General features: G+C 51.4%; 1 protein-coding gene across 13 annotated transcripts in view; it reads left to right on the top strand.

Annotated features, from left to right (window-relative positions):
• AP2B1 (adaptor related protein complex 2 subunit beta 1) overlaps positions 1–19,902 on the top strand; it is an 81,212-nt gene extending 61,310 nt beyond the window's left edge. For 12 of the 13 annotated variants that reach the window (XM_074593729.1, XM_074593737.1, XM_074593731.1 and 9 more), the window contains 4 exons: positions 6,994–7,078; positions 7,800–7,886; positions 16,259–16,413; positions 17,518–19,902. In XM_074593729.1, the coding sequence (XP_074449830.1) occupies positions 6,994–7,078; positions 7,800–7,886; positions 16,259–16,413; positions 17,518–17,592 (402 nt within the window). In that variant the 3' untranslated portion in view covers positions 17,593–19,902. Of the gene's footprint in view, positions 1–5,828; positions 6,115–6,993; positions 7,079–7,799; positions 7,887–16,258; positions 16,414–17,517 lie in introns of those variants that run through there. The other variant, XM_074593743.1, reaches the window with a different exon arrangement.
• Positions 19,903–20,271: the final 369 nt, after the last annotated feature.

The raw sequence follows: 20,271 nt of genomic DNA, 5'->3' as shown, positions 1-20,271 counted from the left end.
TTTTCTGAGCTGGGGAACTTTGAAGTAGATGCGGGGCTGGTTCGAACCTGAGGACCTTATGTTCATCTCCTATTTCTGGTGGGGATTTTTTGTTTTAGTAACAAGAAAAATAAGTCCTGAAGTAACCAAACTGATAGCTTTCAACTTTTTGTCATGTTAATTAGGAACTTCAAAGACTAGTTGTACCTTCCTTAGGCAACTATTTCAGAAGTAATGAATTCCAGTCTTGTTCAGGTTATTTTTACTACCGTCTCTAATCTTTCACCCAATACAGCTGGTTTAGTCTTAACATTTATAATCATGGAAAGAGACTAAAATATTTGACAAGTTAACAAAAAAGCCATTTTTACAAGAAGGTGAGGAAGACTGAAATATTGTCAGAGGCTTACTTGGGTAAAATATAACTATAATTCCCATCTGAAGAGTCTTCCCTGTTTGCCAGTCACCTTGCATCTGGTGATAATGAATAGCAGGCTTCTCCCTCCCATCCCAAAGCAGCGACGATACCTTGATTGATAATCTGACCTGTTGGCTGGGGTTCAACCCCCGCTGAGACAAGCCGAAGTCAGGCTGGGCACAGCGCTGTAGTGCTGAGCAGACTCCATCTCTGCTCTCTGCTTCGTCTCTTTTACATCTTGCAGATTAAAAAGCTGTTGTCAGAATGCCTTTGGGATACGCCTCTTGCTAAAGGGAGTCTGATGTAGTCATTTATGTGCTGCTAATTTACAGAATCACAGAATGGTTCGGGTTGGAAGGGACCTTAAAGATCATCTAGTTCCAACCCCCTGCCCTGGGCAGGGACACCTCCCACCAGCCCAGGTTGCTCCAAGCCTCATCCGGCCTGGCCTTGAACCCCTCCAGGGATGGGGCAGCCACAGCCTCCCTGGGCAACCTGTTCCAGTGTCTCACCACCCTCACAGCAAAGAATTTCTTACTGATATCCAATCTAAATCTACCCTCCTTCAGTCTGAAACTGTTACCCCTTGTCCTATCGCTACACTCCCCGATCAAGAGTCCCTCCCCATCCTTCCTGTAGCCCCCTTTAGGTACTGGAAGGGGCTTTAAGGTCTCCCCCGAGCCTTCTCTTCTCCAGGCTGAACCCCCCCAACTCTCTCAGCCTGTTGAACTTCTGCTGCGGGACACTCTTGCTGTGCCTTGTCAGCATTTCAGAAGCTTCCTGGCACTTGTGGGTGCTGTGGTCCCCCTGCCCAGAGCTGCCTCTGCAGAGCACAGCACCCGTAAGCGATAACAAGCTCTTGCCCAAAGGTGTGTGAGAGGCTGTGTTGAGCTTCACAAGTATCTGGTAGCTGTGTCTCGTTTGCCAGACAGGGGGGTGGCTCTGGTAGTTGTACAGGCTTGTTTGGGTCCTGCAGTTGCCTTTTCACAGTCAGAGCGGTGAAAGCCCTCTGATGACGTGTACGCTGTCAGGCTGGTGGAAAACATGGGGTTGATGGGGTACCTTTGCCACCACGTGTATGAGACCTTGACCTCCTGAAGAGGACGACAGGTTCTGAAATATGGATTTTGCGTTGATGAGGAATCTTCTCTCCGGATACTTCTTCAGCTTCAAGTCAAATTTGGAGTAAGAGAATGCCTGGGTTGAAAGCCTTTCTATGCTAAAGAGAACCACTGTTCCTAATAAATGGCTGTGAAATGCCGTGAAATCAGAATACCCGATTTGTTCATTTGGGTACACGTGAATTGCTCCCCTAACCCTGGAAGTGGGTGAAGTGGAGCCAGCCTGCTGCCAGAGTTTGGAGCTCTGTCCTGGCCTGTCAGGGCATGAATACGGCAATCTCTTCTCTGAGACGCTAACCGCTTGCAGGAGGTGATAAAATCGAAAACAAGCTGCAGGGACTCTCAGAGCAGTAGCGAGTCTGCCTGAGCCCGGAGCGTTGCCGTTCTCTTGGGACCCGCATTCAAAATTGACAATCAATGTGTTGCATTCCCCAGCGTTACCTGCTGTCAGCTGCCAGGGCTGTTTGTTGCAGATACTGAGCATGCAACTGAGAGAAGCACGGCTTCAGTTTCCAAAAATGCCCGCAAAAGGACCTGGCGAGTACTGAAAGGGAAGGATCTGCCAGCTGCATTTCTTCCTGAAAAGTGACACTTGGAAACGCAGACCTCTCCCTTGCTGCTGAGCAGTGTGAGGTGCAGAACACTTTTCTTTCTTCCAGTGAGTTTGGCAACACATTTCTATAAAGGCAGATGAAGGTGCAGCTTCTTCATCGAGAAAAGATCGGTGTTGCTAATGCACTAGATCGTATTTGTCCTTCTGCGCTCAGTTCTGCTGTAGCTCATCACCTGTGCTCCTCCACTCTCCAGTGTCGTGCAATGCAGAACCGCTGGAGCTCTCCTTCATCAGAAGTGTTAATGTATCCCGGGTCGCAAATGCAGAGCTCTCCGTGCTTGGAAACAGATTTCACACATTCAACTCTCCATAAAAACAAGGCTGAGAATCGGTGTGAGCGGCCAGTCCAGCCGGCACATGTTCTCCCTTCAGAGCCTGCTTGATAAATGGCCCAATATCTGCCTGGGTGGGAGCTCTGTCAAAATTACTGGACCAAGCACCACCGAACAGCCTTGGGTGGCTGGATGTGGAAGGTGCTTTCAAGGTTTGTTGCCTAGGTTATTTTTTTAACAGCCTCTACTAGTGAGAGTCTTATTCCAGCAGAGAAGCCTCCTGGGAGCTCTGGGAATTAAGGACTGGGATCACAGCTTGGCATCTGCGGCCAGTTCCTAGCTCAGCTGCGGAAAGCTGTTGGCTTGCCGATTAAGGGCAGGGCCGCCACATGGTACGGCGCGCCTGATAAAAATGTACGTTTTGAACTTCCAAGCACGGCCAGGCACACATTAGAGCGTAACCCTCCCAGTAACTGCCTGTTCCCTGATGGCTGACGTCGGTGACATGCCCGGAGATGACGGCTGCAGCCAGGGGCACAGACCCGGCCTCGCTGTCTGCACACAACGCCGCTGCCCGGGCTCCAGGCTTGTGCCTGTAGGTAGAGCATCCGAGTGGGATGCTCGTAGGATCCTGAGAACCCTACCTGTCAAACAAAATGAAGTGAAGGAGCTAACACTCCTGGGGGCATCTGACAGCCAGAGCAGCAGACTGTCACAGAATAAACCATGACCTTGTGCTGGCAGAGGTAAAAAAGACTCTGCAGAGGAGACGACTTCTTGCCTTAACAGTTTGGCGGCTACCAGGCTCTAAAGCAAAACCCAACTTGAAGTAAATCCTTAATTTAGTGTAGGTGCTAATGGGATTCCAAGTGGGTATGTTGTGTACTTGCTGCTGATGGAAAGCATCTGTGTTGCTTTCAGACTTGACTTTGAAAGTCGGTTCTTATGCTCAAGTCTGGGATTTAAAGCATCAGAAACCTACACTGTTGAAGAAAATAACTTAGCGTTGTTCTTATGAGGTGCCTCTTCCCCCAAATACCATGTGTTGGCTATCAGAAGGTTACGCTGCAAGAAAGGACACTGCAAGAAGGGTGCTCGAGCTGCAAGGTGAGCAAAGGGGTTCCAGGGGTTATTTCTAGAGGTGCTGCTTCTCTAGTCAGATCATGAACAAGGTGTAAGTGATTGGGAACCCTGTTCCTATTTTTAGTGGGCTCACACCTTTTCAGCGGTGAAGCATCACATGAAATCTGGCACCATTTCACTTGTATCCCTCAGAAGCTTCATAGTTTGCTTGACTAAATTCAAAAGGTAGTAATTTTATTCTTTTTTCCTCCTTTCAAAAAGAATTGCAGATGGAAAGCCATTTTTGCTTAAAATGCTTCTGTTCCAACTTTCAAATGTCTGAAGCTGAAGGTCTTGCTGAAGATTTAATGGTTCATGTCCTGGTTGGCAGGTTCAAGCTGCAAAGCCACAGGCAAAGTTAGTCTGGACTGGAGGATTTATTGAATGCAAGTGGAGGTTCCTTTCAAGAATGCCAAACGTGGAGAGGCTTCACAGCTACTGCTATCGCTTTAGGTGTCATCGGTTGTCTCGGGTCCATGTTTCCACCTAAGGAGCACTGGACTTTCTTGGCAAGTGGCTATTTTTAGCTACTCAGTGTCTCACTCCTGCTGTGAGTCTGCTTTCTGCCTGCATTTGCTTTTGTAGGCTGTCAGATGGCATTGGGTGCTCCTGATGTGGCAGGGCAAAGGTTGACGCATGACCTTGGAAAGCTGTTATCAACGGGTAGGGCCTCTTAGCCTCTTCTTGCTGCGAGTTTCCCCATCTGGGTATCTGCAGGTGCTTTTTCGTGGACCAGATCTTGGAGACAGTGCATGCATGGCTGGCTGGGGCAATACGTGGTGTTGAGTGATGGAAGCAAGTCTTGAAGAGCTTACCAGTCTTGTCCCGGTGCTGTAGGTTTAAGGGGACACTGGCTTTTTCCTTTCCTGTTTGCAAAAATTATTTGTAACAGCTGGTTTCTGCATCATTACAGATACTTGCAAGGTGACACGTGATGACATTACCAAAGCCAGTGATGCAGGTTGGGAGGAAGGCTGGCGCGTGGCTTGCTTTTCTTTGCTGGGAAGAAATTGCACTTCAGAGCATCTTAATTGGGTAGCTCTCCAGAGTATAGCCAAAGCAGCTTACTCAGTGTGTTTCTGCAGAGTTGAGAAGCAGGTCAGCAGATACCTTTTTATAGCATTCTTATAACTGCAGGGACAGGGTTAGCATATTAATTTGGAGTGTGTCTCTAGAACCGTGACTGGAGAGAAGGCGCTGCTTTCCAGCCCCTCTTGTAAGAAACTGCTGTTGTATGGCAACAACAATTAGCTACAAAAGCTAAGTGATCTCTGTTGTTTTAAGGCGAGGCAATTAATCATTAAATCGGAGTTGGAAGAGATCTTAGGTCATGCAGTGTAGTCCCTGCTATGCTTTGTTTTGCCACAGTTCCTCGTATTGAGAGCATTGTCAAGGCTGATTTTAAATACTCCGGGCGCTGGAGCTTCTCTCTTCCTCAGGAGGATTTTGTGCTGCTTAGTAATTCTCACTGTCAAGTTTTCCCAGCTGTTTAGCCTGAATTTTTCCTCTTCCTGCTCATCTCCATGACTTATATCCAAACATAGCATCCGGAATGGCTACACTGCTGTCCCTTCCCCAGCTCTCTCCTCCCAGATTGAGGTGTGTTTTTGGCTACTCCTCCGGTTGGGTCAGTCACATCTTGCAGAGGTGAATCACTTGGCTCCATCCACTGAACTGCTTTTGCCCCTCCAGCTTTGGTACCTCTAACTCAGACACCAGACAGTCCAACTTGTGAGTGTGACACCAGCAGTCGGAGCACGTGACACCTCCCCATTACAGAAAACCATTTCCTTTTTTCTTTTTTTTTTTTTTTTTCCAAGGTTGCACCATCATTTACATGGTTTTAGAGGGCTTTAAAATAATCCCTTCTTTAAGCTGGTTTGCACTGTGGGAATTAAATATAAGCCGCTACCTTTAGCGATGGCTGAAAGTCGAAAGCCCACAAGCTGTCACATCTACATTTCTGCTGCTCTTTGCGCTTCTGGGACTTTCCCAATTGCTACAAGACTTCATTCGGGAGCTTCATCTCCTACCGCTTGTCCTCTGGCTTCCACGCATGTCTAATCAGCTGACTGGTGTTTGAATTATCTGCTTTATTCCCCTCCCTTGTCTATCCACAGCTGTTTTAACCGACATTTGGGGGTGTCATTCGAAACCTGCCACCCTGGGACAATAGATTTTCTCAGCAGAACACTAATGTATGTAATTATTAATGTGAATGGAGTTTGTCTTGGCATAAATCTTTGTAGCAGCAAATTAATTTCTTTGGCTCAGCATTTAGCACGGTCTGGTTTGTGTTTCAGCTGGGTGACAAATTGGAGAACTCCTTGGATTTTTCAAAGGAAATAGGCGCTCCAGCGGCTCCTGACGTTCAGGGCTCCCCACACGACCTCGATTTCAGGTCTCTTTCACAGGCTAAGTTCCCTTCGTCGCAAGCGGTGGCAGGTGTCTGCTGAACTGTACTCCCGTGACAGGCTATCTCTGCGCGGGATGATGTGAGGAGAGCGTGAGAGGCATAGAAATAAAGCCCAGAGCTACCTTTTCCTCTGCTATCGTATGACAGTGCACTTTCTCAGGCCTCCAGTTTGCTCCTGCTGTACCGTCAGCTCTCAGCCTGGGGAAAACTGAAAGTGAGATGGCTCTCCGCGTTAGCAGAGACTAGTCGGTAATGTGGCAAGCACGTGTGATAAAAGGCAATCCAGTGCATCTCCCTGGCTGGCGGAGTTTAATGACACTGAGAATTAAGTCTTTTGTCAAGTGATCTTTTTTTACCTGCCCTGATTGCTCTGTAGCAGGGCTTTCTTCTCCCAGGAATCAACACCCGGCACGTGTTCATGAAGGTAAAGGCAGGAGACTTGGGAGATGCTGCAAGGAAGGTGCGGGCTGTGGACCAGCTTCAGGCTTTCTAGAAAGTGTCCGACCTGAGATAACGACTAATCAAGGAGTCTACGTGCTCAGACATGACTGAGAGCTGGGGGTGAAAATAAAGAATATACAGGGCTTTGGAGCTGGGGAATTACAAGGGTGAGATGGCAAAGGCGGGGGGGGGATGGAGAAGCTCGTGTGCAATGTGACAGATGTGACAGTAGCTGTGTGCAGCCAGGGGATGTGAACGTACCTCGGAGGTGGAAGAAGTGAGGGGAGGGAGAGGCTGAACGAGAGCAGAAGAGAGCAAGGACGCTGGCTGTGGCCCCATCAGTGCAGCGTGGTGAAGTGCTCGGAGGAGAAAATGGAGCAGCTTTTAGTGAACATGGAGCGAGCGCAGAGGGGTGGGACTGATCCTTGTCTGAAACCACCCAGAAGCGCAGTAACATCTCTGCAGGTGGTCTCACGTTCAGAGCTGGCCTCTGCCCGGACAGAGCGTGCCAGGGTGCGCGGGCAGGCGATGAGATGGTGCAAAATCTCGGGATCCCTTTGGGCTTCCAGCTGATCGAGACGTTTTAACCCCCGCTGTTTCTTCTGTAACAGGTGGCTGTGAAAAACAACATTGATGTCTTTTACTTCAGCTGCCTAATTCCTCTCAACGTGCTTTTCGTAGAGGATGGCAAAATGGGTGAGTGCTTTTAGGTCTGTGGTCAGCCTCCCTCAGCCAGGCTCTGCTCGCAGCCCCCACCTGGGGGCACTTGTCCCATGGCTGAAGTTCGTGTGGGTTTGGCCACAATCTTCATGCCAGTGCATCTCAGCAGCCTGGATTGATCTGTGGTGGTTTGGTCACCTGTCCCTGTTCTCCTGCAACCCTAATAGTTACCAGAACCCAAGTCTCTGCTCTGATTCCCTGCCAGACAAGGGATGGATCTGTTTTCTTTGAAGCTGATTTCTTGGGGTGGGTCGTATTTAGAGGGTTTGGTTCACTCAGATGGGTGTAGGATTTGTCCCTATTCCACTTTCACTGTAATTCAAGTATTCATGGTCACCTTCATTAAATTGTTGTTTGAATTGGCTGGGAAGTTGCTTGTCCAGCAGCTTTCACTAACGTGATCCTAAACGTGTGGATCTCCTTCCTTCCTCGTCAAATCCCGCCAGTTCTTGGTTTGTAAACAGCTCATGTGGTAGAAACAGTCTCTGGTTTGGGGGCTCCAGAATCCATCAAAGCTTTGCTGCTTTTACAGTGACACTGAAGTTGTCATCGAGCAAATCCTGGATCTGACCACAGCAGGGCAAAATTCGACCAAAAGATCTTTTCTTGTCTCTACTTTGTATCATTCTGCGGTGAATTAATTAATGCTTCGGTCCTGTGAGGATCCAGAAGTGCTGATTGTCTTTCTCGCTTCTAGAGCGCCAGGTCTTCCTTGCAACATGGAAAGATATTCCAAACGAAAACGAGCTTCAGTTCCAGATTAAAGACTGTCACCTGAATGCTGGTGAGTAGCCTGATTCTACCATGCTGAGAGCACTTTTGATGTGCGGTCACTGGACGTCACCTTGTTAATAGCATTGTCTGTGGCTAACGGGTAGGTGGGTATCGCGCTTAGGAACAGAACAGCCTTGGATCCTAGGGCTTGTTTCAGTAAAAACTTTAGCTGCGTCCCCATAAAAGCACATCTGAAATCCCAGGTTTTAGATTTTACCTATGTGCTTCCTGCTTTCATTGTGGACTTTCTATTCTCGTTTCTCTTTTATACTTTGTTTCTCTGCAAAGCTGCTGTTTTAAGTCGAGCTGAGTAGGGTGCTGGGGCTGTTCAGCAATCCTGTTCTGCAACTGCGTGTTTCAGGCGAGGTGTTCCAGCCCCGACTTTTACCCACTGCATAATCCCGGGCCAGTCGCTTTGCCTTTCAGCATGCTCTTTCTCCTTTGCGTTGTGAAAGAGTAACCCTACGTACCACTATGAAATGTTTTGACATCTGTGGAGGACAGGCCATGTGAGAAGAGTTCTGGTCTGCTGCCGTTAGCTGCTGTATTGATGCACTTTGATCATACCTTGTCCTGTTCAGCTGTCTGGTTGCCTCTGTGAGCATCCTACTTGTACGTATGACCTTACTGCTGCTGAAGGGTGAGGGACTGTAAAAAAAAAAAAAAAAAAAAAAAAAAAAAAAAAAAAAAAAAAAGTGGAATGAGGCCAGCGTAGCAGCTTTGCTCCTGTTTAAGAGGTTCTGGACAGGAGCCAAGTGATTCTACCAAAAGCTGCTACGTTTCATAGAGGAAAAAAAGTGTCCCTATTGATTACAAACCCTGTAACCTTTTTATTCTCCCGTGTCTGCTCTTAGACAATGAGCACCCTCTTGCTTCAATTGCAGGCAGAAACCATGGGTCTCTTTGTACTCGTAATTATTACTATTTGGGAATATAAAAGATGGAGCTCACAAGAGGGGGAAAAAATAGCAGCTGTCGGACCTTATGACTTGATTTCACTGTGGGGTTTCAAATGAGAACAATCTCTGCGCCTCCCCCAGCCCTCCCTCTGCTCCCGGCTGAGCTTGGCATTGCCTCTCCCCCTGCACTGCAGGGCTGCCGCCGGTGGTGCCTCTGCCCCGGCTGTGCCCGAACCGTGCTGCCCACAGCTCTTTCCATCTCAAATCAGAAACGGTGGTGGCTTCTCGTGCTTGGTGCTGGGGCGTTGTGGTGCCGGCTAGCGGAGGATGGAGTTAGGAGGGAGAGAAGGGGTGTGCGTGGCTGGGAAGATGAGCAGTGGCGATCCTGCAGACTGGCCCGTGCCCCCTACTCCCTCCAAAATAAAATGTTAGAAAATATGGAGTGACGGGCTGTGGTCCCCATTCCAGGGAGGGTTTGCCAGCTCAGGACCAGACTGCTTGCCCAGGCCTGCCTGAACTGGTGGTATTCAGTAGAGAACGTGTTACAAGCTCGCAGGGAGATCACGGGAACGCCAGGCGATTTCTCTGCAGCGGTACCTGCAGCCATTGCCAGGGCTGAGACGAGAAGAGGCTTCTCTCGGTGCTTTAGCAAGAGCCCTGGACACGGTGCCTCTCCCGAGCACGATCCGTCACTTGGGATGCTCGGGGGTGTGCAGGATCTGCCAGCCTCTTTGGCTTATGTACGGGAGAAAGTGGGTCACGTCTCATAAACAGATTTCAAACACTTCCATCCGCTGAAGCTTCTGTTTTTGTATTTCCGCTGCTGACACCTCCTCCCTCTTGCAACGGTACCGGCCGTTTCCTTCCTTGACCACCTGGGCTTCGGCACGGAGCAGGCCAACAGCTTGCAGGAGGGAAAACTAGGGAAATGTTGTGTGCTTGTCTTATTTTAACTACCAGTGCAACCCTGCCTGAGTCTGCTGCTCACCTTGATTTCATCTAAGCAGCAACCTCCGCTAGTACAGACCATCCTAAGAGCATCAAACCCATCTGTACAAGGATCAGCCGGGCACCAGACCCCACGGATGGCTGGCTTTCCAGCATCCTTGGGGATGGAGACTTCTCGCAGCGTGGCAAGTGGCTGGTGGTGCACGCCGGGGCAGAGGCGAAATAAACTGTGTGAGCTCTGATGACAGCTGAATCCATCTCGCTGCTAGTTTATACCAGAGGGAGGGTGCGTGTCTGGCCACGTGCCGCAGTAGGGCGACAGTCTTTCAAGATTCACAGTCTTGATCATTTAAATCCAGTGAAAAGAGCCTTGTTTTAAGACACCTCCTTTCTTCCAAGAATAGCAACTCTGGGTACAAAATCTTTAGGAACTTGATCCTTGTGGAGGAAAGACTGATTCGCATTCAAAAGCCTCTCTTGTAGGAGATGCCTAAGCAGCATAAAGCTCTCGACCTGGGCTGTCGGCGGTTCTATTGTTCACCCATGAAATACCACCGCGGGCAGCTCTCATATCGCTGCATAAAGTAAGGTACGCAACGGCTGCCGTGGCAGAGCTGCGCAGAACAAAGTGTGCGGATTTCAACGCCTCCGAACTAAAACTTAGGAGGCGCTGGGTTTTTGCAACCCTTGGGCACAGATGAAAAGCTTCTAAGCGCCGCCGGCTCCGCAGAGGTGTGCAGCCGCCCTGTGAATCCCTATCCCTCCTCCTGCAGCCGCTCCGATAAGTAATTCATGCCTCGCGTGAGCCCACCCACTTGGTGGCGAGTTGTCATTGAGGCTCGGGGACGCATCGCACCATTCATGCTTCGGGTCTAACCGATTCCAGCCCAGTGACGCGGATTTAGCTGCGAACTAAAAATACCTCTGCTCCCAGCCGATGCGCCCTAATCGCGGCACCAGCAGCCACTTTAAATCGAGCCGCGCAGCTGCAGCAGGCGCCGGACAGATGGAGCAGAGCCTGTGGAACGGCTGCTGCTGGGCAGAGGGCTGATGAGAAGCGTGGTCCTTGTACCCTTGTTGCCTGGCTTTTTCGTCTTCTAGCTGTAAAGAGCCTTTTCTTTCCTCACTGCTCAGATCTGCGCTGTTCCTGCACCGTGTGAGAAGCGGGGCTGAAGTTAGGCGCAGGCGTGCGGGAGGCCCTACCGAGCAGCTAAACAGGGCACGGTGATTTTCTTCGACGGAGAAACTGAAATTTGGATTTCTTTTTCTTTAAACCAAAGGGCTTGGAACAGGGATTTTTAGAGGGCTGGGATTTTATCTGTCAGGAAAGCAGCTTGTGCATTTCTTGTACATCCAGGGCTGGCTGGCTGTTAACTGTGCAACAGTCACCTTACAGCACCTCCGGTGTAAACTGCAGGCTTTTCCCCAGGTTATTTCTTTTCTTCCTTCAAAGAAAAGGGAGATAAACACAGTCCATCAGTGGAGATGCTTCTGTGCAAGTCTGTGCTCCCAGACCTTTGTGGGGAAGAGATCCATCCTGTGCCCACGGGGCAAGCCAAATAGGGTTGACTCCAGCTTTGATGGTTTGCAACAGTGATGGCAGCAAAAGCTCCCGTTCCCGGCAACTCACCCTGTAACAGGGCGCAGAACAGCCAGAAAATCTTGGCTGCTGCAGGTAGCCCACGGCACCGCCAGCTGAAGCCTCGGGTAAGGTCCCAGGCTGCGGGGTGAGGAGCAGGTACCCTTAAGCGCCACTGTGATCCATGTCTCCAGCGTCTTTGTTTCCAAAACAAAAGCAAGTCCTGGACCCTTGAAGGTATTCCCACAGTTCCAAGTGACTCAGAGAGATGAGTGCTTAATTCTGGATGAGGGATCTGGGGCTCAGGTTCCCAGCGGTGAGAGCTGGCACCGGCCTGAGGCTGTTCTGTAGGGCTGGGGCCGTATGGCCGTGGAGGAGCGAGTCTCTCTGGACTGGGGTGGTGGGGCCAGCGTGTGCTTGCGATGCACTGCACAGCTTGAGTTCATTAGTGCTCCCTTTCATGCATCTGCCTCTTAGGAAGAGGTTACGATAGCGCTATGGAGAAAACCATATTCGGAATTACAACTCATAATGAAAACCCAAGGTCATGGTTATATCCCAGCATTCTCATCTCTTATGAATCCAGTGCTAAATTAATTGATTTGGAGCTTTTTAATGAAAACATAAGAATCTAATGCATGAAGATAGATTCATAGACTCTTATGGCTCAAATAACCTGGGTGCTGCTGGTACAGCTATACCAGCCCCGGGTTTCCCTGCAACTGAACACGCGCTAAAGCTCAGTTTGCCTTGTTTACACTGTTTTTTTCAACACGCAAAGTTTGACTAAATTTTAAAGGACTGCTACGTTAAGCTAAGATATGCAAATCAGATTAGCTAAGTGGTTTTCTTTTTTAAAATTCTGCTTACCCAAAGCCACGGAGGAGAGAGGACAAGCTGGCTCGCCCAGGGAGGTGGAATGCCATTGCACAGGAGGCAATTGGTTGCTGTGCAGTTCAGCAGCTCGAGGAACTTTGGGTTTGCTTGCTTATTACTGTTCCACAATTTGGTGTGAAATGACAGCTTTACTGCTTGGAGTTGAATATGGCTTTATTGGTATGCAGTGGCCACTTTGCTGTGTTAGTTTTTTTTTTTCCCCTCAAGTAATTTGCTAATGCTAGAACAAAGAGAAATTGGATTTTCTTATTGGAATAACCTGGGACGCAGTCATGTGCAAGCTTCCCTGGTATGGGTTGTTTTTTTTTCTGTATGTGCAATTCTAGTATCCTGATCATTTAATAAATTACAGAACCCGTACATATTACATATCTTGGAAATGAAGGTACTGTCATAATATTAACTAAAGTGCCTCCCCACTGGATCCCAGTCTGCAGATGCCTCTGGTATTTGAGTGCAGTTCTTGGCTGGGTGCTCAGAACCATTCAAGTGTTACTAGAAACGGCTCAGGGATGTTTTCAGCTACTGCAGCACAAAACATAGGGAGTAAATTTTACTTGCCGATATCCAGTGCTCGTTGCAAAATGCCAGGAAGGTCCAAGCTCAAAAAAGGTGTGTTGTCGGTGTTGGTTCTGAGTCGGGCATGTCCTTTGTGAAAACTCCCGTTGTTGCCAGTTGGTTGTCTTGGCTGTTTGAGTTTGGAAGGGAAATTCTTCAGCTGTATGGGGACGAGATTTAAGCATGTCCTTTGCTTTTTACCCAGAAGGAAAGTGCTGTTGAAAAGAATTTAATTATTTCAGTGCAAGGGAGGAGACCTTGTCTAGCTGTTCTGCCCTGCGTGCTTGTCTTTCCACGTGTGCTATTTAGTTGTTGGACTGAGGCAGGGTAAAGAATTCTGTTTAAAAAACAGAAGACGAGGGAACAAACCAACAAAATACCCCTGAAAGATGGACCGATGGCAGAAGCTTCCCTGGTGTTGGTGATGGGGAAATCTTTCTGTATCCTTACATTGTGCTTCAAGAGGGTTTTGAGAATAAGCTCGGAGCCAAAAGAAAAAGCGCTGCAGAAAGTTGCTTTGCAAGGTCAGATGTAGCCTGTGCCATCTCGCAGAAGGACTTTGTGGCTCTGGTTTGCAGAGTCACCAGACCCCGTGTGTGCAGGGAGACGTGTCCCCAGGCGGCACGGCTCAGCCCTCTCCTGCCTGTGCCGGGCACTAACCGGGGCTTCGCTGGGTGCTGCGCTCTCGTTCCCATACCAGCAGCCCTGTCCGGAGCTGGGCTCAGCACGCTGCCCCCACCAAATACCTGCCTTGTGGAATTTTTAGTTTAATTTTTAAAAAAAAAAGGCTGTGCTGTCACATGGCATTAGCCGTCCTGCCTTCAGCCTGGCACTGTTGCTTAGCAACTCTGCCCGATCTCCAAAAATCCCCAAATCCTGACACTGGGGAGCACAGGAGGGACGGGAGCTGCCACCTGGGGGGAGAGGGGAGTAGGTTCTTCCTAGTCCCCAAATCTGTGCTGAGGGAGGGGGCAGGAGGAGCTGGGCAAGCCGAGCATCACCACTCCAGCCTGCTCCCAATTGCTGCAGGTGTCTGGCTGAGACAGGGTATGTGTTGTAGGGTTCTTTGCACTCTTCAGACGGTAACTGACGTCAAACAGGGAGGCAGAAAACAAGCTTTCCTAGGAGTTTGCCCTGCCTCAGTTTCCCTCCCTGTATCCCCCTACAAGCCCATCCCTGCATGGAAATCTGCCTCCCAGCAGAGGCGGCGGCTGTTTAAATTGCAAGAGGTGCCATCACACGGTTGAAGGCTTTGGCGCAGGAGCAGCTGCTGTGCGGCCCCGTCTCGCCCGCTGTGTCCCCGGCGCGCAGCTCCCCGGGGGGCAGGAGCGCTCCCCTCCTCTGCCGTCACACCGCCTGGTGGGGCACTGGCCCCACAGCTGCCAAAATCACAGCCTCCCGCTTGCAGCCTTGCTTCCGACCCTGCACCCACGCTCCCTGGGGAATGCCTTGGCTCTGACAGCATCCCCCGGCGGAGCGGGAGACTGCTCCCGGCAGGAAGAAAGATTTGCTGGAGAAAGTCTTGAACCTTTGCCAGCAATTCCACTTCCAGGATGCATGTCCAGAGGGGGCTTCAGACCAGCGAGGCTTAACCACAGCCTGTTAAAATTGGGCAAACAAAATCACATTTAATACCCACGTCCCTCGCAAACAATGATGCGCTCTCTGAGCCGGCGCTTGTGCTGAACGCTGTGCCTCCGCAGAGCCCCACAGGCTGCTCTCGCGGGCTGGAGGGGCATCGGGGATGGGAGTCTGGGCTTCAGCCCCAGCGGGTGATGTCCCTCCAGTGCGAGTTTCTCCCAACCGCGCTCCCTGCGAGCCGGGGACAGCTCTGCATTGCCCGTTTCCCTGATCTGGATGAGTTTGTTGTGTAGAGGAGGAGTGGAGGTGGGAGGAGGAGACAGAGGGGTTTTAAGCAAAGGATCTCATTAGTTACTTATATCTGCCAGTTTCCATAGTAACTGGGGAAGAGAGGAAAACCTAAATCTGAGTGTGTCTGGGTAGCTGGATGCCTGAACCCTCCTCAACCTGCACGCAGCCGCTCTGGGGAGCTGGGGAGCGAAGGGGTTCAGCCCAGCCGCAGGCGAAGGGTCCAGGCTGCCCGTGGAGCTGCTCCGCAGCCCTGGTTATCAGCGCTGCCCCGGGGAGAGGCAGCGGATACGGGTCTCTGCGTCGGTGTGTGGATTTGTGGGGCCTTTGCTTTCCCGCTTCTGCCACCCCCTGGTGCATGAACAGCCTCTGCTGTCCCCTCTCTAATCCCTCCATGCGCCTGCTTGTGTCCGTTCTCAGATCCAGCACTGATGCCGGAGGATCTCTGTCTTTGTGGGTGCAGGGATGGATTAGAGCTACACGGTCGCTTTGTGCTGCTTCCCTGCTGCTGTCCTGCTCCTCACACTCCTTGAAATGGATCCCATGTCTCTTGGCTTTCAGTGCGAATTGGTATAAGGCCGCGTCTCTCCCCTGCTTTTTATCAAAAGTGCCCAGCCTGCTGATAATGGCCCAGCATAGACAGGGCGTTCCACTCTGTCCTACCAGAGAGCTTGAACGAGTTAAATTGCTCCTGTTGGGCACCAGGAATGGGAATTTGCTAGTGATGCGTATCGGGTGTGTGGAGTCCTCCTCCCGAGCCTTCCACCCAAAGGATGAATGTGCCCCTTGTATTGGCATCCAAAGGCTGAGGTTTGCCCAGCTCCATGCTGGGCTGAGAAACCCCTTGGCATCCGAAGGCCGCTGGTTTGGGTCTGTGTGTCCTGCATATTTGCCTCTGGTCTTGTTTCTTTGTAAGGTCCCTTAGAAATAACGTGTGTCGTGGTTATATCCGTACAGGTCTCCGGGTGAAATCGCACATCTTCTACGAGTGCTGGGGTCGTACAGTGTGTTAAAACTGTATTGCAGCACTATGATGTCTGTGGGTTTTTACCCTTTCAAGTGATTGCTTTTAAAAAAAAAAAAGAGGAAAGGATTTTTACTGCCTTGTAGGACATCGGTTTGGCCAGAAGTGTCTGTGCGAGAGGGGGCGAAGCAGGAGGGAGCTGTCATGGTTGGGATGGGACCTCAGAACCAGGCACCGGAGCGAGCCTCGGGCAGGGATCTTTGTTCTTCTCCGCCTTCATTATCTGAGTTTTGGCTGGCGCCAGGTTAGCCTGCCTGGGGCTTGCTGGGAGGTACAGATACAGCAGAGACCTCTTCCCCGCTGAGCTGCAGACTTTCGCCTTGATAAAGGCGAGACCCAGAGCAGTGAGCAGTAAGTGAAAGCCCTGCAAGGCAGGCGAATGCTTCACAAGGGATCGTAGCCTGAGAGGAATGAGGTGGGTCCGCAGAAGGAAATTGGAACTTTTTCTCCTTCTGTCACGTCTGCTCCTGTCCCCAGAGAAAACTCTGGGCCAGAAGTCAGCGTTCCCTTGTGCGCGTGCATCCTGGGAATGCTCCTCTGGGCTCTCCCGTCTCTGCAAGATGATGAATCTGAATTAACAGATGCGTTTTCCTTCCTTCTCTCTGAAGACACCGTCTCCAGCAAACTGCAGAACAACAACGTCTACACCATCGCCAAGAGGAACGTGGAGGGCCAGGACATGCTCTACCAGTCTCTGAAACTCACCAACGGCATCTGGATCTTGGCCGAGCTTCGCATTCAGCCGGGGAACCCGAACTACACGGTGAGGTGTCGGACTGCGGAGGGCACGTGGCGCGGGCTGGGATCCTTCCAACTCGCCTTGCCCACGGAGCCGTTTCTCCTTGCTTTGCCTAATGTGCTTGTGTTAGGGGAGATCCTGTTAATTTGACTGAGGGGTTAGGAACACCCACTGAACTGGAAAAAAGTGGGGAAACAATAGAATTACACTGTTCTGTCACCAGTGAGCTGGGAGAATGCCCACTCAGCAACGAGCAGTTACTTGCCAAGGTTACCCAGAGATAAAGCCAAGAGACATTAGCGAGAAAGCAGTGCCAGGATGCCCTTCCCCCTCTCATAAACAAGGAGAAATTTATGCCCTGCCGCGTTCCTGCGGCGGAGACCGGCTGTCTGGATGTCGGAGCCTCTTTGGCCTTGTGCTGGCGTCAGCCCGTGGCTGGTGGGAAGGTGCGGTCTGTCCTGCATCGTGCGCCTGTAGAGCTGTTCCCTTTGCTCCCCTTCTGAGGACCTGTGTGCCTGAGCATCCCGATTTATCGGGATTTTATTTGGAGGATTTATCTCCTGTTGGAAGCCGTTCCCGGAGTTTTAAGAGAAGTCCATGGGCTGGGGACCTGCGGGGTGAAAGTGAGCGTTGGGAGGTGACTTAAAATGTTTGCACAAGGATTGATGCCGTGAGGCTGGGCTCAGCCTGATCCTTGCTTTAGAAGGGAGTAACAGCCGAGTTTGTGTCCATCAGGACCGAGCGGCAAATCGTTAGAAGCCCCCAGGCTTTGTGCTGTGATTTACAATATGTCCCTGTCTCAGGGTCTGGGGCAACGTCCCCTTCCTTCATGCCTGCAGAGGCACCTACATTTGTTGAGGAATTTGGGAATTCCATGGTGGGAGTTTGCTTTTTTTTTTTTTTTTTAATACATCCTCCTGCTTGTGGCAAGCTCTGAAAAGGCAGTTTGGTGTTGGTGACAACGAAAGCACCACCCAGGAGAAGTACTCTGTGTGACTGTCGTCAGCCACATCCACGACCTGTCCAGCCCGTGCTGTAGGTCGGACGCTTCCAGTTGCCTTCGCGGAGATGGGAGAAAGCTCCCGCCTTCCTTGGCACCACCGCTAACCTCTCCTCTCCTCTCCGCAGCTCTCCCTGAAATGCCGAGCTCCCGAAGTGTCCCAGTACATCTACCAGGCCTACGATGCCATCTTGAAAAACTAACGGGAGATCAGCCTGTGCCTCACCCTGCGGAAGGAGGAGGGAGAAAGGGGTCCCCGGATCCTCCTTCGCCACTGGCACGGGGAAAAGCACTCTTAACTGGAAGCAGCTGTATTTCATGTGTAGGATTTCAGTCAAAGGCACTGATTAAACAAGGTAGCAATTAGTATCCACGTGCTAATGATGATAGGGAACAAACCCCTTTGATATTTTTAGCGTCCATGGAGTTTGTAACCACTGCTTCGACTACTCCCCCGTCCCCCTCGCCCCTCACTCGTTGTCCGTTCTTGTGGGCTTCTCCATTTTGTGCCAATGTTCAGTGTTTTCTAAATGGCTTTAGGCGTAGTAACGATTTTGTAAAATACCGCTCATTGGAAAGAAAAAAAAAAAAAACAAAAACCAAAAAAAAAAAAAACAACAAGCAAAAACCACACGTCGGCTCATTAAAACAAGGCAAAAGTGTCGAAAACATAACACTGCACTTTATTTTATATTTTTATACATTTTTTTTGAGTTTTTCTATTGTAATTGGCTTAAAGGGAAGGCGATTCCAAGGAAGTATTGGGAGCCCTGCAGGGACGTCGGGCTCTAGCAGGGTGAGCGCAGCCTCGGGGAACTAGGAACAGAGCCATCAGTTCGGTCCGTGGAGGCGGATGGAGCCCTAAAGAGGGGGTTTTTTATTACACTTGTGCTGGCAGACTCAGCTCTGCTTTTGATGGCGTGTTTTCACTCCAACCATCTCCCTGGCTCATTTAGCTGCTGATTTGAGAAGCAAGGCTGCTTTTGTGTGGGGAGGAGCTGCAGACCTAGATTGATAATGGAACAACGGTGGATGAAAATGAAGGAAACGAGCCCGCTCTTAGAGCCAAAGGCTCTTCCCAGAGCTCCAGGTATGGTCTCTGCATCCTCACCCACCCGCAGCGCTGCTTCTTCTTGTTCTTTCTGTGCCTGCTACGGCCAAACTGCCTTCTCGGCCATCCCCTGAGCTGTGCCACCTTCACCCAGCGCTGCGCTAACCCCAGCAATCCCCGAGGCTCCCGGTGGTAAATCCCGACGGGGCAGTGCCGCTTCCCCGCCGGGGCTGCAGGCATGAGCCCTGCCCCTACGGCGAGGGGCCGCTGCTGGCAGTGTCCCGGGGTGCTGCGGGGAGCGGAGCGTCTCTCCCTGTTCCCATGCTGTCCCCCAAAACCCGGGCTGGGCTGTGATGGGAGATGGTTTGGGCTTGGCGGTGTTTGCACCCTGCCTGCCTGGGGGGGGGCTTTGGGTCCCGGCTGGGCTGAGCGCCGAGCAGACTGCGGAAGCGTTTCTGCCATTTGCAGCTTGGCTCTGTGTGCCCAGAGGCACTCGGTAACAAGGGCCAGTCGCGTTCCTGCTCTCGCCCCAGGGCCCGGCCCCGCTTTTCCAACCTGTCCTTAGGGCCAGGACTGCTTCCCTTTCCAGTCCACGGCTGTGGACTCGCCACATTGCAACCACTAAGTGCTGCAGCAACAGCAGTGAAAGCAAAGCCTCTTGCATGTCCTTGCTCCATCCATAGCTTGTCCTGCTTCACCCAAGCCACTAACCAGAGTGGCTTCGCCCTCCCAAGCATGCTTTGACGCCATCTCCTCCCCAGCGAGCAAAGCTCTTACGCCTAGCAACCCCCATGTTGTCCTTTTAGATGCCACATTCAAAGTCAATAAATGTTTTATGGTGGGAGATGGTTCATCAGGGCTTTGGCGCTGTCTGCAACCCAGAAGCCCGTGCTGGGAAAAGGTCCCAATGCCCTGGAAGAGGCTCCAGCAGGGCCTGCCAGGGAGCTGCGGGACCCCGAGGAAGGTGGGGTCCCCTGCGTAGGAACCCCCTTTCCCCTGGCTGGGGAAAAAGGGGGGCAGAGCTGGAGCAACCCAGCCCTTGAGCCCTGCCCACGTGTGCTGGGAGGTGATTTGCTCCAAGCGCTGGGGGGGGCACTGCAAAAATCATTACGAGAGCAATTAAGGAAGCACCAGCGGCGCTGAGTGCGATGCTGTGTCGGGGCAGGGAGGAGGTGGTAGACGGTCAGGAATAAACATCAGCCCTTCTCCGCTAAACAGCTGGTGTGGCTTCGATGCGAGGCGGCGGGGGGGGGTGGGATGCTGAGCACCCCCTTCTCTTACCAAATTTCTTCCCAGCTCTTTGGGCGCGTGGGTGTCTCTGCGCTGCAGGGCAGAGCCTGGCCTCGCTCGCTGGCCTTTCCCCCTCCTCTCCCGCCGCGCCGCTCCTTCGAGTGTTGGCCGCGTAGTTGTGTTGCTCTTCAGGCTTTACCCGCCGTCCGTGTCAATAAACGCATTTCCACCACGCTCTGGCTGCGTGTGGCTCTGTGGGGCTGGGGAGAGGATCCGATTCCCCGGCTTTTAGCCTCGTCCCCCGGGAGCGGGCAAGGCTGAAGGCCTGGATTTGGTGGGAAGGAGGCAGTTTGCTCGCAGGGAGCTTTTTATCCCCTTTTCGCCAGCCACTTTTCTACAGCAGAGACCCCCTCCAAAATAGGGGGCTTGCACAGCGAGGAGGTGGCAAGCATCCTCGGTCCTCTGTCTCCGCCTGCCGCTCCATTCTCATCTCGAAGGGCAGTGGGAAAAGGCCCCTGGCTTGCCCGGGGCACCACCACCTCGGCACGGACAGCTGCTGATGAGTAGCGGGAGGAAGGTGGATGTACCCATTTAGCCCTTT

This window comes from Larus michahellis, chromosome 7 (genome assembly GCF_964199755.1).
Source record: "Larus michahellis chromosome 7, bLarMic1.1, whole genome shotgun sequence".
Taxonomy (NCBI): domain Eukaryota; kingdom Metazoa; phylum Chordata; class Aves; order Charadriiformes; family Laridae; genus Larus; species Larus michahellis.
Note: the sequence above shows the minus strand (reverse complement) of the source record. Positions and strands in the feature narration are given on the sequence as shown.